The sequence below is a fragment of the Dryobates pubescens genome, chromosome 20, assembly GCF_014839835.1.
Source record: "Dryobates pubescens isolate bDryPub1 chromosome 20, bDryPub1.pri, whole genome shotgun sequence".
Classification (NCBI taxonomy): Eukaryota; Metazoa; Chordata; class Aves; order Piciformes; family Picidae; genus Dryobates; species Dryobates pubescens.
Genome location: NC_071631.1, coordinates 3,518,173 through 3,535,862, shown reverse-complemented (window position 1 = coordinate 3,535,862; position 17,690 = coordinate 3,518,173). Strand labels below are relative to the sequence as shown.

At 46.0% G+C, this 17,690-nt stretch overlaps 1 protein-coding gene across 9 annotated transcripts; it reads left to right on the top strand.

The window, feature by feature from the left end:
• Positions 1-287: 287 nt before the first annotated feature.
• On the top strand, positions 288-15,790 carry SFPQ (splicing factor proline and glutamine rich). Of its 9 annotated transcripts, XR_008462761.1 has the most exons (13): positions 290-1,071; positions 1,444-1,632; positions 1,729-2,030; positions 2,150-2,245; positions 3,544-3,740; positions 4,011-4,095; positions 4,375-4,492; positions 5,174-5,222; positions 5,303-5,424; positions 8,068-14,517; positions 14,789-14,863; positions 15,333-15,401; positions 15,711-15,787. XR_008462761.1 is itself a non-coding variant. In XM_054171036.1 (11 exons), exons 1-10 carry the CDS (start codon positions 412-414, stop codon positions 14,491-14,493), a joined length of 1,839 nt encoding a protein of 612 aa, XP_054027011.1. In that variant the 5' UTR covers positions 290-411; the 3' UTR covers positions 14,494-14,517; positions 14,789-15,699. The 9 variants fall into 9 exon arrangements, 2 of the variants coding, with proteins under 2 accessions (XP_054027012.1, XP_054027011.1); XR_008462764.1 differs by lacking the exon at positions 15,333-15,401 and having other exon boundaries at positions 14,473-14,517; positions 15,711-15,790; XR_008462759.1 differs by lacking the exon at positions 15,333-15,401 and having other exon boundaries at positions 15,711-15,790.
• Positions 15,791-17,690: the final 1,900 nt, after the last annotated feature.

Here is a 17,690-nt window from a genome sequence, read left to right as displayed (position 1 = left end):
GTCCCACTGACGTCCCGGGTAGCCAATCGCAAGCCGAGAGCCTTTCGTGACTTCTCCTCCCGCCGATCAAATTGCCCTATCAGCACACGGGAGGTTAACGGATCAGCTCGTGCTAACGTCGGTGGTCAAGTGAGCCAATCGGCAGAGGGCAGACTTCTTTCCAATGAGATCAAAGAGCTAGCGGAATACGGACATGTTATTGGTGGCACCGCCTGTCGGTCATCGCCGGTGAGGCCGGTGGTTGGTTAGCGGGGTGGAGAAGGTGGTTTCCGGGGGCGGGGAAACTATATTAGGGACGGACAAAGGCGGCGGCGAGGCCGATCAGCTCGCCGCCATTTTAAGCAGCGGGCTCTGAGGAGCAGCAGTTGCGGCCGGAGCAGCTCTTTAATTCCTTTTCCCTCCGCCACCACCATGTCGCGGGATCGGTTCCGTAGCCGTGGCGGCGGTGGAGGCGGCTTCCACCGGCGTGGCGGCGGCGGTGGCCGTGGCGGCCCTAACCACGATTTCCGATCTCCACCGCCCGGCATGGGCATGGGCCAGAATCGCGGCCCTATGGGGGGCGGCCCGCAGGGCCCGGGCGGCCCACCGGGTGGAGGCCCGAAGCCTGAGCCTCCGAAGCCACCTGTGTCAACCTCTGCTCCGCCTTCTTCGTCCTCTTCATCTGCCTCTACCACGGCGGGAGCTGCCGCCAGCCAGGCCGGTCCAGGAGCGCCTCCGCCGTCCACACTGCCCGCAGGACAGCAGCAGCAGCAACAGCAGACCCCGGTCTCGACGCCCTCTTCTACTCCTTCTGGCCCTGGAGGGCAGCCGCAGCCCAAACCGAGCCCCAGCCCCACCCCCGCCGGCGGCCCTAAGAAAGGACAAGGACAATCTCCCGGTGGCGGGCCCAAGGGACCGGGCGGCCCTCAACAGGGACCCGGAGGGCCGCACAAGGGCGGGCCGGGGCACCGCGGCGGGCCGGGCGGAGAGCCACGGGGCCGCGGGCAGCAGCAGCACCAGGGACAGCAGAGCCTCTCCTCTCAGCAAGGCTCGGCCGGTGGCGGCAGCGGCGGCGAGAAACTCTCGGACGAGGTGAGTCATGACGCCCTCCCCCCTCCCCGAGCCACAAGATGGCGGCGGCTGCGGCCGGGCCCGGCGGCTCCGCGCGCCTTCGCCGCCATCTTGAGGGGAGGAGCGCGGGGGCGGGGGGCTTGGGAGAGGCCCGAGCGGAGATCGGCGGTGACGGGCGGCGGAACCGGCCTCGTGGGCACCTAAACATGATGTGCGTGTTCCCTAGGTGCCCAGGCAGCTCCTGACTGCAGCCTGAGGGGTCTGTGGCAGTGTGGGTTTGTATTCGCTGGAGGTGGTGCTCCGGGCTTCCCGGCGGGAGAAGGCCGCGGCTTGGCGGGGCAGGCGGCGGGGCCTGCGCGTAGTGATGGCTCCAACTGGTCTGCTTCTTTGTAGGGATTTAAAGCTAACCTCTCCCTTCTGAGGCGACCCGGGGAGAAGACCTATACTCAGCGTTGCCGCTTGTTTGTTGGGAATTTGCCTGCTGATATAACAGACGAAGACTTTAAAAGACTGTTCGCCAAATATGGGGAGCCAGGAGAGGTTTTTATCAACAAGGGAAAAGGCTTTGGATTCATTAAATTGGTAGGCTTTTTTCGTACTGTGCGTCCATCCGTTTAATTTTCACGAAGTAGTTATTTATGCTCGGTTTTCTAAAACTGGATCTTAAACTCTCCCCAGGAATCTAGAGCCCTTGCAGAAATTGCGAAGGCAGAACTGGACGATACCCCCATGAGGGGCAGACAGCTTCGTGTTCGGTTTGCCACACATGCTGCTGCTCTTTCCGTGCGTAATCTTTCACCCTATGTGTCCAACGAGTTATTGGAGGAGGCTTTTTCCCAGTTCGGTCCAGTGGAAAGAGCTGTTGTGATTGTAGATGATCGAGGTAGATCTACGGGAAAAGGCATTGTTGAGTTTGCATCAAAGCCAGCTGCACGAAAAGCATTTGAACGGTGTACTGAGGGAGTGTTTTTGTTGACAACGTAAGTACCTTGCTGCTTTGGAGTTTCAGTTTAGAAGCTGAACTGAATTGTTGGCTTCTAGTTTGTTAGAATAGAAGTTCTGATACAGCAGTAAAATCAGTATTTATTTTTTTGTTCAGCACTCCTAGGCCAGTTATTGTGGAACCGTTGGAACAATTGGATGATGAAGATGGTCTTCCAGAAAAGCTTGCTCAGAAGAATCCGATGTATCAAAAGTAGGCATTTGTCCTTTGGTGTAAAGAGTGTGTAGATGCTGTAGATTGCCCCGGGCTCTGAAGGAGACGGAATGTTTTTTCAGAAACAGACTCTGAAATCTGAGTATTTTCTGTTCTTGGGAGTTCTGATAGTAGTTTTGCTTTAGGTAATGTAACATGGGTTAGTTTAATGTATTCGTGAAGCTTTACATAAGCAGTTTTCTGCATTGTATCCCAAACAGCAAAGCCTAAAATAGCAGCCCAGTAACATATGGGGTTTGGTATGTGTAGAAACCCTTGAAAATCAGCCTTCAAATGTTTGCTCATCCTATTGTTGGGAGCTGTTGTCTTACTTCAGGCATATCTTATGCTGATTTCATAGGGAAGTATCAAGCTGAAGTTTTTATATGAAGTGATAAATAAGTAACATTTTAACTCTGTGATAAAAACCAGTTGCTTATGGGTTTGCTTTACAAAGCTGCTCACTATATGAGTAGATAAGAGAATGTAGGAGTGTTTTTCCAAGTTGCAGGTTTAGGTTAGGATCTGTGTGTTAAACCTGTTTGCAGAAGTGTTGTCTTTTCTCACATAAGGAAAATGACTGTAAGGAGTATCCAGGCAGTCTTGTTTGTGTGAGAAAGTGTTCAAAATGACTTGCTTTGATCCAGAAACTTTCAGGTTTGAGGAAGTGTCTCAAAACCAGCATAGCTTAGTCTAGCGTTCCTAAAATGTTGCAATACTTCACATTGCTAATGCATGAAAAGCTTTTGAACTTCCCTAGTTTTGCTCCATTAGCTACTGAATTTAAACTCCAGTTTCCTTAGGTGCCAAAATAAACTGTTGGCCCTCAGGCATTTTGAAAAGTATTTAAAAACAAAGTGAAGATTTTTTTTTTTTCCTTGCCTATTAGACACAGTGCTTGGGGTAAGTCAGCACTGAAAAAACCCATCTCTCCATTTGCTGTTGTTTTGAGCAGCTCGGGCAAAGGCCTGACAGTTGCCAGCAGTGGAGTGTCTAAGGAAGAAGTTCAGAACAAGAAAAACATGCAGTAGAACTGTAAGTGAGAAGATTTGCTTGGGTATTACAGTGCAGAAGTCTCCATTTTTGCTACAGTACTTGTAGAATTTTTGGATTAAATGCTGCTGTTAAAGCCTGTCAAAAGCTGTGCTGTTACCAGCATCTGTCACAGCAAGTTTTCTCATAATTATGAGGTGGTATCTTCAGGAGTCTTTGATGTTCCCTGACAATTTTGCTCTTCTGCTTGTGATCTTTTATTGACCTCTAGTTTCCCCTATCTGAAACCATCTTCCTTCTTGCAGGGAGAGAGAGACTCCTCCCCGTTTTGCTCAGCCTGGCAGTTTTGAATTTGAATATTCCCAGAGGTGGAAATCTTTAGATGAAATGGAAAAGCAGCAGAGAGAGCAAGTAGCAAAAAACATGAAAGATGCCAAGGACAAACTTGAAAGTGAGATGGAAGATGCTTATCATGAGCATCAGGCAAACCTCCTGCGTCAAGGTAATTGGCTTTGAGTTCTGTGTCGTCTTTTTGCTTTAGGTGTATGGCTGTTTAATGAATAAATTCATGCTTCTAATGGCTAACTTGAGAATGGCAGGCTCAAAAAGCAACTGATTGATTTCCAGCTTTTAATTAACTGCAGTAGTATTAAGAAATATTGGCACTCTGAAGGCAGATCCCTGCCACAGTGAAGATGAAGTTGATCAGATCCAAACCTGAGTTTAAATCCCTGGTTTGTGACATAGCAGCTGACAAGTTTCACTTCCGCAGACCTCATGAGGCGTCAGGAAGAGCTGAGACGCATGGAAGAGCTCCACAATCAAGAGATGCAGAAGCGCAAGGAAATCCAGCTGAGGTTGGTTTGGCTTTCACTGGGGGGGTTTCAGTGTTCTTTGCTTTTTTTAATTTGACTTACATATGAAAGTTTTTATTTTTCAAGAAACACCACTGCTGCTTCAGCTCGTATTTGAGAAATTGAACTGCAGTGTAAGTTTTTTTCCCTTGAGTATTTTGAGCATCATAGAGTATCTCTTTTTTTGCTCAAGTGTAATTATTCATTGCTTATGGGACTGATGTTGGTGGGAAGTGTTGGTTGTGCTGCACTGCTGAGGTTTGTCTGCTTTGGGATGATCAGGCAGGAGGAGGAGCGTCGCAGGAGGGAGGAGGAGATGATGATACGTCAGCGGGAGATGGAAGAGCAGATGAGAAGACAGAGGGAAGAGAATTATAGTAGAATGGGTTACATGGATCCAGTAAGTGAAATCATCATTATTTTGATGGATGTGTTACTGTGTGCAGGATTTCTTTGATGTCCTTTCATTATTGAGATTTTGGTGTGTTTTCAACAAGAGGATTGCCATGAAGATGATCAGAGGGCTGGAGCCATCTCTCTTGTGAGGACAGGCTGAGACAGTTGGGATTGTTCAGCCTGGAGAAGAGCAGACTCTGGGGAGACCTTAGGGCAGCCTTCCAGTACTTAAAGGGAGCTGCAGGAGAGATGGAGAGGGGCTTCTTACAAAGCCACGTGGTGATAGGACAAGGGGTAATGTCTTCAAACTGGAAGTTGGATTGTGGTGAGACATTGTGAAGCAGCTCTTCACCATGAGGGTGGTGAGGCACTGGAGCAGGTCGCCCACAAAAGTTGTGGAGGCTCCAAACTTGGGCATGTTCAAAGCCAAGCTGGATGGGACCTTGAGTGACCTGTTGTAGTAGGTGTCTCTGCCCATGGCAGGGGGTTGGAACTAGATGATCTTTGGGGTCCCTTCCAACCCAGACTGTTGTTTAATTGATGTGTTTTGCTTCCTTGAAGTTAGCTTACACAATGTCTTTGCATAGTTGCCATGGTAGTAGTTGGCTGTAGATGTGCTTTGCCTCCTGAAAGGATGGGTTGGAGTAGTTAATTATCTGTGCTGAAAGCCATTTCTTCCATGCAGAGGGAGAGAGACATGAGGATGGGTGGTGCCACCACAATGAACATGGGAGGTAAAGAATTTTTTCCATAAATCCTTTATGTGGTTAACTCAGAAATTGCCAGAAGATGATTATATATTTCTCTTCCTTAGATCCTTATGCTTCTGCAGCACAGAAATTTCCACCTCTGGGAGGTGGTGGCGGAATAGGTTATGAAGCTAATCCAGGAGTTGGCCAAGCAGCCATGAGTGGTTCTATGATGGGAAGTGACATGGTAACGTATCCCGTGGTGGCTTTAGTTTAGCACAAGGGAAATGTTGTGGTTGGGAATTGAGTTTCTCTGCCAGTGTTCGGTTGGTTGTGTAAATGTCACTGTTAACTGCTGACTCTCTTGTCAGGTGTTTAACACACAGAGTAGTGTGGCAGTACGTAGTGCTAGAGTAGTTAACCATTATGGTAGCTTACACAGTCGGAAGTTGTTTGTGAGTTCAAATGTGCTCCTCAGCATATTTGCAATTAACTCTGACTTCATTGGACTTGGGAAATTCTGCGTCACTGTTAGGCTTGGAAGGATTTTTTTTTAAAGCAACAAATTCCATAGAGAATCTGCCAAATTCCATCAATAAAACACCTCCTTTAGTGGTTCTTCAGTATTTGATATTCTGTACTTGAGGACAAGAGCGATTTTTGTCCTCCTTTCTTGTGTGTAACGTTGCATTTATTTTGGCCCTTCCAAGCCTAGGTAGGATTGGATGCATGTTGGGATGGGTATGCTGTTCATTCAACAATCTGCTAGTGTCCTTTCAGCAGCAGATTAACTTAAGTAATGAATGGTGAACAGCATATCACTGATGTGTGCTGATGTTTGCCATAGAAGAGCAGAAATGCTGGTTTTTAGCTTTAGGCATCTTCCAGCCATCCTTGACTGTAGCCCTTTTGGGGCTCCTATCTCACAAAGGAATGACAGCCTGTTGTTTTCCGGTGGTGGGCATGACTATAGAGGTGGAGTTTGTTAAAGCCATGGCATATCTCATGTCCTGAGGTATGTTTCCAAACTGCACAATTTTTGGCACACTATATGTGTGAATGGGCTGCCAGCCCACGTGGTGTTAGCACACTGAAGCAAGCACGGATGTAGATTAAAGAAATGCTGAGTGGGTAGGACGGAGATCTGTTGGCTTAGGTGGTGATACCAGTGTGCTTTCACCCTCCTGAAAGGGTGTATGCTCTGTAGCACAACCTGAACTAAATGATTTTTGGGTGGGTTTAGGCCTCTGGCTTAATGTGGTGAGCTACCATAGTAGCTTAAGTACCTTCTGGTTTTTTGGGAACCGTATGTTTGGAATGATAACTTTGCAAAGCATCATTGATTCAGTAGACAGTGCCGCTGGCCTTTATGTATCCAGATAATCCACTGATACTGAAGCAGTTCCTAAGCTTCCTGTGAACAGTCAGGCAGTCTGTGATGAGTGCTGTGTACGTTTTTCTCCTGAAACTCATGGTACAGGTGCATGCTGAACTTGTGTAAGACTTGAAAAGGTGCTAATGTGCAGAAGGTGTGACAGGAAGATGGTTTAACTGCCTTGAGTTTCGTAGGACGGGGCTCTGCCACACAGTGCTGCCACAGTTACTGGGCTGATGATAACTTTTAAGCAGAACTGGAGATTAAACTCAAGCTGCCATGAACTAGGCAGAAAGAGCCTAGGTAATCCTCCCGAAATTCCTTCCTTGGAAGGATTGACACTTTTCAGAAGTCCAGAACTTGAAGTGTGCATTTTCAGTTGCAGATAACCTTTTGTAACAACCAACTTACCACTGTTCCGTTACTCGGTAGTGGAAAACTTGCTTGAAATGAAAGTTTAAAACTTATCTTTGACTTTATAATGGCAGTTCTGTAGATGGAATGCTGATCACACCTGCTGGTACAGTAACTGAACAAAGTACATGCAACTATAGAGGTACTAGTAAAAAGACCTGAAGCCTCTGCTTTACTGCAGGCTGATTTAGCTTTTACATCTTGGTGTGAAACCTTTCAATGCTGTGAAGTTGTGAGTTTGCCAAGAGCCTTGTGGTGAAGGTGGGGTGGGAAGGGAGATACTGACTCGATGCACACAGCCCTCTGTGCATAGTTCCAACTGGAAAGGGAATAAATTGTAATTTTTGGAAGAAGTTTTGCATATTCTGCAGCAGCAGCTCTGGGGTCCGTGGGATGTTAACAAATGCAAGTCTTTTGAGCGAGCAATTGCGTTGGTTAGGTAAATCACTGCTCATTAGCTTTTTTCACTTATTTTTTTTCTTCTTGCAATCCAGTAGTGCTCACTCTCAGTTTTGGTTACTGCCTAAGGCCTCTGCAGTTTAGTCAGCAGACCTAGTCTGTTAACCCATCTTGAAAAGCACATGGTCTCTATTGCAGCACATGCCATTAACTGGTGAGTAGGCATTCTGTTTACCACGACATTTGATGAATGTCAGCTCATACTTGAGCGAACTGAAGAGTCATTCTCTGGCTAGGCTCGTGGAAATGACAGTGATGTAATCTGTAAGCTTTTCCTGCACTAAAGGTGAGAAGTTTGCAAGCTGTTTGCATTAACTTGGTTGAAAATTGCTAGAGCTCATTTGGAAAAGTTGTTTTGAATTCACATCTGCACTAATGCTTACATTTCTAGCACTGCAGGGAGGATCTGTTCTTTGTAACAGATGTATGAGAATGCATCAAGTGGGAACATACCTCAAGGCATGTATGACAATAAACTAATTTTTAAATTACCCTTTTTTCCTTTCTATGTTCCCGGTACCTGTGGATCGGCTCAATGGTGATTGTATCGACGAACCTTGACTACGGAACCTTCTAAAAATATATACTTAACACACATGGACATCAACTACCTATAATGAACTGTTAATTCTGTTCCAATAGCGTCCTGAACGCTTTGGGCAGGGAGGTGCGGGGCCCGTGGGTGGCCAGGGTCCTAGAGGAATGGGGCCTGGAACACCGACAGGATATGGTAGAGGGAGAGAAGAATATGAAGGCCCAAACAAAAAGCCCCGATTTTAGATGTGACCTGTAGTTTCATTCCAGTTTGTTTTTTGTCTGTCTTGTTTAGACACCAACTTTTTAATTCTTGCATTTTAGTAAGAAAGCTACGTTTTTATGGATGTTAGAAACTTACTGACCTAATATTTGTAAGTGGTCTGTTTGGGCGAGTACAACTTAATTATGTAATGCAGTGTTTCAAAACAAATTTAGCTGTTTTTTTGATGTATAACGTCCCTAACTTGATGGCAGTGTACCTTGTGCCACTGAATTCCCAAAGTGTACCAACTTTTTTTTACTGTGCTTCAAATAAATAGAAAACTAAATGTAGTAACTCTTCTTGCCATTCGTGGTTAAACGTACGAGGCTTTAATACCACACCTTGTGCAGTAAACCCAGAGTCCTGAACAGAGGTCAAACCAGACCAGGGTGTGGAACTGGAGTGAAGAGAGATCTCTTCCCAGAATGCCTCTAGCCTAAGATTGGGCCAAACAGTAGCCAAACTTTCCAGTAAGGTGCAGGTTTTTTGAGCATTAATTGTGCTGCAATAAGGAAGTAAATGCAAATCTTGCAAGTGCTGTAAGACAATAACCGAAGCTACGCTGCAAGCAGTGCAGTATGTAACATGTCCTCTTTTAGCTCTGGATAACGGGTGGTGGGATGGTAGCACGTAACCACCTTGGCAGTTACTGCTTTGGAATCTTTCAAAGACTTGAAGCAGAAGTCTAGCAATGGTTACTTTAAAAAAGACAAAATGATAGAATGACTTGTATTGGCTGACTTCAGAACTAAAGGATTGTTAATGTGATATTTATATGCTCTTAAGCTCTCTGCGATTACAGGATCTGGCCTTGCTCCGTATTGTACCTGAAATTGCTTGGCAAAAAGACCAGACGTGTTACTGGAGTGATTTAAAGTTAACTTGCTTATGTCCTCATGCTAATTGGGTGGACTAATTTGCCTAGTTCAGAATACAATCATTTGTATTATGAGGACTGCAGGAACTATCCTTTAAATCGTGTAGCTGGTGGGCAAATTATGTAAACTACAGAAATTAGCTTGCTTGCATGATGGTTATCGCTCTTTTATTATTGATGTTTGGAGATAATGCTTCAAAAGTAGTATCTGAATCTGGAGTTTAATAGTTAATACTACACAGTGCAAATAAACTCCCTTTAAGGTTCTTTTGTAGAAGATTTGCTGAATTCGTTAGCTTGCTGTTCATTTCATTAAGCCCCAGAAGACTCTCAAAGCATTCTGGACTCATTGCTAAGGTAGTTTCTTTGCTTATTTATTACATTGTACCAGAGAAGCTGGGAACGTGACTTCCCAGTGTCAAATACCTTGGTGTTAATGCAGGATACATCAACCTGCTTGGCACAAAAGTAGGTAAAGTTATTTTGGCTGTACCTTCACACCATTCCCCAACCTACCCAGCATTCTGTGAGTAGCTTTTTAATCTTCCAAAGATCTTTTTTTATCCATTCCTTGTGCTAAGCATTGGCTAATTCTAAATTCTATGCTATTTTTTTTTTCTCTGTGAGTTAAAACTTCAGTATCAGATTTTTGCAGTATTTGAGAGTGCAGATGATACGATCCCTCTTGAAGTGCTCACTGGAAGTGCTGTTACTCCTTACATGAAAAAGTAGCATGTTGTGAGAAGCTGCTATCAGGTAACACCGAGGTGGGAGTGTGAAGTGCATTAAAGAGCAGCTCTGCTCACTTGAAGGCTTCTTAACTCTCCCAGAAAAGTTTGGGGGTTGCTAACATGCTACCACAATCAATTACTATTGAGGAAATTCCCAATTGGCAGTTCCCAAACTGTGGACCAAGCATTTGGGAGTACTTGTATTGGACACTTAGTTTGAAAATGAGCAGTACCAATGCAATTTGCTTGATTGAAGTAGTGTTAATGAATGCATTTGTTTCCTGGAGGGTGTTCGTGGGACACCCGCAAAAGGTCGGCGGTGTCTTGAGATGGGGAATTCTGAACTTTAAACATTAAATTAATTTTTTTCAGTTTATTTTTCAGATTACATGTCATTCTTTATTAAAGAGATGCTGGTGCATATCCTAAAGTATGTTCTTTTGTAGTTCTGTAACTTGGAAGAGTGAAGGATGCTGATGTCCTTGTACCTTACAGAGGTTGTCTTTTGGTACCCCCTGTTTTGTACGTAAGCTACCGTTGCTAGGTATCAAAAATAGCTGAGTTGCAAAACCATGCTGAGTAACTACCCTGCAAGATTTGGCAGTTTTCAAAACATCAGAAAGTTGGGTTAAATCTAGCTTTGTTGGGAGCTGCAGAAGCAGAGCTTCTAAAACAAGTTCTGCTTTGAGTTGGATGTATTAAAACAGGCATACAATGAACTAGCCAACTTCTTCACAAGACCTTTTAAAGGTGGTGTCTTTAAAAGCTGGCAAACATGTCAACTTGAAAATCTGCTAAAGCTGCTAAATGTGGGAGGTGAGAAAGTTAAGTTCCTTTGCTCTGTTCCTAGGAGGTTTTGGACTCTCTTTTTTAAATCTAAAATCAGATTGGTAGAATTGAAGCTTTTAAAAAAAATCAAAACATAAACATGTTTAGAGAGGTGCTTTGTTGGTCAGACCTGGTTTTGGATGGTCTGAATCACATAACCACATTTTTGTACTGGACTTGGAGGACATTGGCTGTTGCAATTTAGCTTGCTTTATCAAAATTGAGCCCATTTTGACACTGGGATCTCTAAAAACTGCAGCATGTAGAAAGTGGTATCATTACACACCTATCTTCATGCTTTCTCAGGAATGAATACAGAATAATCTCTTCTGGTGTAGACACATTACACTAATCATTCATAACAGCTGATGAGAAACTGCAACTGCTTTTGAGATTTTGTGGTATTTTTGTGGTAGGAAAAAAAAAAATCTTGGCTTCTCCTTGGCAACCATTTATTGTGGCAGCAAGTTTTTGCTGGAGTTTGAGACTGCAATTTACACTTTAAAAAAGCCCCAAACTAGTGGCCTGCTACATAACTGCACTTAGCCAGCATTTCTGCAGTTCATAACTGTGAGGAACGTAGTCCCACAAATGGCAATGGACATTAGGACCCGGATGTAGTATTCCTGCTTGCTCCAAGATTCTCATTGCCGACTGCGTACAGGTAGGTAACAAGCAATATCATCTAACTTGGTGACTTTCTATGTAATCTTATACCTGTGGGTATTCTGACATCACACTTCTGACTGTGGAATTACAGTGCAGCACTCTCCATACCTGTATATGTTGAGCTTGCAGCAAAGCCGCGTGGTTTTCGGTTTGAAGCTTTGTCTTGTTCAGAGGCAACAAGCAACTGGCTGTGGTTCTCAGATGAGCGTTTTCAGACCCGATTCCTTTGTGCATATCAACTCGGCTTGTGTGGCTTTCTTAGTTCTGATGTAACCGAGGTATTCTTAGATGAGCTCTGTGGGGAAGAGGGAATGTGGTCTTAGACTTGAGCTCAACTAGTCACCTAGGTGCTGTCAGTACCTAGAAAAGGACTGTTTATGCTCTCTCTAGTGACCCAGTGGCCCATCCTCAGCACATCCCTCTGTAGGGTCCTGGCTCGGTAGGAAATGCTTTAGAATCACTGCTCTGGCCTCGGGTGCACTCCCAGCCTGCTAATACAGACAGCTTGGAGACTGGTGGGGAGTATTGTTTTTTTTGAGGACAAACACGTGAGTGCTTGAATATCCCTGTGAGCAGTTTCTCAGAGCTTATTGGACATTCCAGTTGTCTATTTTAATCCTTGACTGACAAGCATAATGCATTCTTCTGCCTTTAATTGACAGTGGTGAGGTTCTGTATTTCTGCATCATAGGCTCATCTTGGTAGTGTAATGCTCAATTTCATTTTTCATCAGTCTTGGGGATGTAATTCTAAACTCTTCATTACTAGGAGCACTGAATGTAGTGTTTCAGGATTATTAACATGCTTTATGTTTCCAGACATCCAGACATGCTGATCTGCAGATCTTTTGCATTAGCTCTTCAACCTGAATTTCAAGGTCCCTTGTTTTCAGCACATGATCTCTAGCTCTTGTCTGATGCTTAGTTTGTTTCAGAGGTGGTGTAATGTGTTTCCCTCCTTGCTCTGCAAAGTTCTGCTTTGCATTCTTATTTCTGGTATTACTGTCATGTTTGGACCCTTCTGTGTCATCTTCCAGGCACGATTCTTGCTGGTGAACGCAGGATCTGCTGGAGAGCCTTGCCCTGCTCTAATTATCTTCTTATGTTCCATTGAAAGCCTGAAGCAGCAGCTGCACCTTAAGATCAGAACAGCAGGTCTTGGGTTACACCACAGTGAGTGTAGCCAAACTCCAGCTAGTCAAGCAGTGACACCACTGTCACAAGTCAGTTTGGCTTCTTGGGGTGGCTTTACTCTTACCTGTGACTAGGGCTTCAGCAGCAAAACCAGTGGCAGCCTGCATGGTGTCACCTAGCAAAACTGCAGTGGTAAACTCTAACCCAGTGCTCAGACCTGACTAGTTACTCCAGTGTGCTCCGGATACTTGACCTGCAGGAATGTTGTGGAGGGGTTATTGGCACATCTGCCTTGTTCTACATACTTGAACCTAGCAGTTTTTTGACACTCTTGGAGCAAGCAATTTGTGACTGAACCGTGGGTCTCATACCAGCTCTGACTGTCTGCAGTAATGAAACTTGGTGTGGTAGCTAACTTTAAAAGCAAATAGCTATGTCTGCTCTAAATCAGTCTGTAACAAGTGGGTACAAGTAATGACATTAAAGTGCTTGCATTGTGTTTCATCTTGGTTTTATCCCTGTATTATGAAAAAATACTTTTTCTCAAAAGCTTACCTGAAGCTCAGAAGTGTGGTGTCAGAATACATTTGCGTACCTGCTAGGCCCTCAGATCAGGTACTGGTGCTGTCAGGAGAGCCCAGCACAGCGTGGATGGGGGCTTTACTGTAACATTTAAGCATACACAGTGTTGATTTGCTTGCAGTTCTCCCCATAGCTAAACACTGAGGCCTGTGAGTAGTTTAGGACTCGAGCAGTACTGGGGTTGCATGTCTCTGTTAATCATTGCCAGCTGCAGTGACAGGATCAGGAAGGCCAGTGGCTTGTTCCATTATGTTAAATGAGGCTAAGTATGTTGGAAAGGATACATTCAAAGTATGCTGCTCTGGGTTAATGACTTGCCTTCTTCCACTTCCTAGCAAGTTTGGAATCAGCTAATTAGCTTCAGATACATTTTTTTCTCTTCTCCTCATACCAGCTAGTGGGGCTGTTAAATAGCTGCTTACTGGAAAAGGAAAAAAAGGGAGGATTGGCCTTTTCCCACCTCTGTCATTGCTGCTAGATAATGATTGACATGTTAGGACTTGGCTGTGCAATCCCGCAGTGGTCTGTGAATACCCCATCTCTATAAATGTTGCTTCTGAACACCAGTACTGAAGAGCTAACTGGGGAGGGCTGGGAGAAGTGTGGCTATAAGTGAATCTGGAGTGTTAAAAAGGATGCACAAAGATATAGTATCCCTTATGCATGGTGTTTGTTGCTATGACATAGAAAACAAAACGTGCATACTCTGCTGCTCCTGAGGGCCGTGATAAAACCCAGGTGGCGGGTCTGAGACTAAACTTTGAACTTGGCCCCTCCTGGTCAGATCACACTGTGACCATGGTGTGATTTGTCTCCCTACCAGAGGTGTGCACAGAACCTCACACTGCACCCCTGGCTGCTGCCCATTGCAGTTCACCCTTGACTTAGCTGCAGCAAAAGGGTGGGGTGGGTCTTCAGAAGGAAAGAACCTTGCTAAGAACAAAAGCTGTGACTGACAGTGCTGACCTCCAGTGTCTTCCTTTGGCTTTTGAAGCACTTGTAGGACTACAGGAGTCAGGGACACTGCACTCCTTTGTGAAGGGGAGGAAAGGAGACAAGATTAGGGTGAAAAGAGTTGAAGTAGCTTGACAAAATTGTGAATGCCTTCACATAAGGGATAGTATACCTCTGGCTGCCATCAAACCTCACTGTATCAGACTGGTGGTTACGGTTTGTGCTCAGACAAGGTGCAGTTCTGCAGTCAACTACCTGCATATTTCTTCATCTCTTCATGAGTGCTCAGGCTAGCCTATTTCTGCCCCTTATTTCTTCCACTTAGTCTTTTGGAATAATCTGTAAATTTCCCCCCACACATACACCTTGTAACTAATCAGTCCATGTATCTTAAAACCTTGATTTTTAAGTTAGTTTTGAAATGGTCAGATTTTTTTGTGTATTACCTTAATAACTTCAGTTGTTATCCTTTAGGTGAAGATGAAAGCTGAGTGAAACTGGAGTGCTCATCCATGGGAAGTAAGCAAAACTTCTGATCTTGTTTGGAGCATGGGGGAAATAACAAAGGCTTCTTGGACACTTGATGTTCAATCACCTTTGGGTTGGTGGCTTGAGAAATTGGTGTGAGTGAAAGGGTAGAACTTGAACCTGCTGTGGGGTTCAGCACCCAGGCTCTGTTTTGGGTTTTGGTGATATCTTGACAGTGGTGGTTAAAAGCACCTTTGTAGTTATGGGTTTGTACAAAAGATCTCAAAATCTCCATGGGTTGAACTTCTGAATGTTTTTCCAGCTCAGGAGCAGAGCGTGAGCACATCCAGCATGATGCCCAGTGGTATATGGAGGGACCAGGACAACATGTGGACAAGTAAGTAGTTGGTGTCCTGCCTGTTGCCTATCATCCTGTGATGTATTGTGCAGCTCCTGCCTGAAATTTGCCCTTGATTCATCTCAATGTTATATAAAACAGTTGAATCTTTCTTTTGTAGAGCCAAGATAGAACCATTGTTTGAAGCTTTTCAGCCCTGCAGCATCAAATAAACTGTCCTCTAAATGCTGTAGGTGGTCAAAGGAGAAATAGCCATGAATGGGGTGGGTGATGGTCAGCAAGGAGAAAGGGGAACAATAGAGCAGCTGCTTCTTAGATGTTAATTCAACTGAAAGCTGTTGAAAAACCTGCTTTTCTGAAATGTTTTTTCTGAACATTGAACTTTCAAAACAACCTGGACTATAAATCAGCACTTAGAAAAGCACAGGCAAATAGAAATTTAGGGAAACCGACTTGTGGAGCTGGAATTAATGTAATTTTCCCTCTAATTTACCACTGAAACTACAAGGGGGAACTGCAGATATTTAAAATCTTGTGAGGACCACCACCCAAAGTACCTAAACTGAGGAGCTGAGGGGTGAGTAACGGCGTAGATCTGCCCCGACCGAACCCGTGAGGGCAGTGAGAGTGAGCTGGTGAACTCCTGAAGCAGCTGGGCCGTGGCACCATTGCTAGAGTAGTAAAACAAAGTCATTTCGGCTCTGACATCGAAGTGGATGAAATGTGAATGTTGTTTGTTTAACCTCAAGTCTGACCTGAGAACTTAAGGTCCAAGAAAGCCTTGAGGTGCATGACCTGTTGTGCTGGGCTGACTCCCTCTGTGTCGTGTGTGGTGGCTGATGGTGGTTTTACTCTCCCCTGCTATCAGTGTGCTTTGTACTTGCAGAGGAAGATGGAGTCTGAATGCAGTGAAGAGGAGCCAGGAGCATCCAGCTTCTAAAATTAAATAAAATATTTATTTTTTCTTACAAAGGCCTCTGTGTTATTCCAGCGTGGCCTTGGGGTGGGTAAGCCATCTGGTGTGGTGCAGAGTTTGAGGAACACTGACACGAGCAGGGCAATACAAGGAGGCGCAAAAGATGGAGCACAGGGGTGAGAAGGGTCATTGCATCCTGCTCTGGAGAGGACCACTCATGACCAGTACAAACCTGATGTTCACAGAACCATCCTTTTGTTTCCCTGATGGGATTGTGCCGTGGGCTTCCTCTTATGGTTCAGGTGATTAGTTCTGAGTGCAGCTGCTGAGGACCCTAAGGTTGGGGTTTCTTTTAAGGGGCAGTGGTTTGGAGCTAGAGCAGGGCACATTTAGATTGGATGTTAGATCATCTTTACCATGAGGGTGGTGAAACACTGGACCGGGGACATGGTGGAGGCTGTCTCCCTGGAGGGAGTCAAGATCAGGCTTGACTGGGCTCTGAGCAGCCTCCTGAGCTGTGCCTGCTGACTGCAGGGGGGGTGAATAGAGGGGGGTGTTAGACTAGATGGCTTCTGAAGATCCCTTCCAGGCCAGTGTGTTCTGTGATTCTCTTAAGCTACACTTGCACCTGAGGCCTGCAATCCTGTGTTCTGCTGTGGTTTAGATCACAGAACTCTGCATGCCATGGGGCTTGCAAAGGGCCTTCAGCTGAGGTTGGTGCTGCCTGAAAAGTTCCTGAGTGTGCTCTTCACTTGTTCATGCAATCACATGGCTGTGTGCAGGGTAGCTGAGCTATTTCAATCAGATTTCATCACTCTGGTATTGGCTATACTGAAATGGCTCCAGCCAGAAAAGATTGTGTGGTTCCTCCACAGCCATACTCTAGGGGCTGAGTTTTGGAGGATGTCTTCACACCACCTGCAGGCTTATGCAGCTCCCCCTGCCCCTCAAATTCTCCTTTCCACTGAGGCAGCATGGGCTGCTTCCTATGTGAGGTTTCCAACCTGAAGGTGTTTCCAGTGTTCAACAGGCTCATAAGCTTCACCTGCTCCAACTGCCTGCAAATCAAACCCTGGTCTGATTGTGCAGGGAATGAAGCTGATGGAATGTTTGGGAGAAAGGCAAAAACCCTGGGGTGGGGGCGGAGGGAGAGTCAGGGAGCAGCCCTGGCCTTGGCCTCCTGAAGGCAAACAGAACTTCAATCTGTTTGCCCAAAACCTCAACCTCTGTCCTGTCCCTGAGCCGCCTCAGCTCTGCAGTGGGGGTGAAACCTGCTGTGGGAGAAAGAGCATGCTTTGGGAGCTGAAAACCAGGCAATTCTTTTTAGCTGAGAGATGATGCTTGTGGTGGGTGTGTTCTCCCTGGAACAAGAAACCCGGGAGCGGTGCTGAGATGCGGTACCACCAGCGCACTGAAGCCGTGACCCTGTGCTGTGGGTGTGAGGGAGCTGAGTTGCTGCCATTCGTTGTGCAGGATTTGGTTGTGTTTGAATCCTCTTAACCCCCAGGGGGTTATCTGAGACAAGAACGGCTGTAACCTCCCCTGGCCTGTTGCTGTTTATCATCCAAGTTACAGCAAGCAGCTCCTCAGCTGCAGCTCTCCCAGAACAGCCGGGGACCGATGTGTTGCCAGGGGTAAAAATAGCTCCAGTGCTGCACACCCGTGACGCTGCGCGGCTGTGCTGGGGTCGGTGCTGATCCGAGCTGGTGGTGCCCCCCGTGCCTGGGACACGGCTCCCGCTCCTTCATGTTTTATTGGCATCAACAAAAATCTTTCCGCTTAGCTTACCGCTGCTGCCGTCAGTGCCGCCGCGGCTCCCCTGGGCCCTGCCGCTCGCCAGCCGCGTTCCGGAGCCTGGCCGTGTGCCGGGGGCCGAGGCAGGCGCTGGCGCAGATGGTGACGCAGGCCCGGGGAGCGCGGGGAGGGCGGCAGCCGCCTCCGTCACCCCAA

What these genes read in the sequence shown, in the direction of transcription:
- SFPQ (XM_054171036.1), top strand. Translation starts at nt 412, where the DNA reads ATGTCGCGGGATCGGTTCCGTAGCCGTGGCGGCGGTGGAGGCGGCTTC. An exon ending in GCTTTGGATTCATTAAATTG is followed by an intron (nt 1,633 to 1,728) that starts GTAGGCTTTTTT and finishes AACTCTCCCCAG; the next exon opens with GAATCTAGAGCCCTTGCAGA. An exon ending in AAGAATCCGATGTATCAAAA is followed by an intron (nt 2,246 to 3,543) that starts GTAGGCATTTGT and finishes TCCTTCTTGCAG; the next exon opens with GGAGAGAGAGACTCCTCCCC.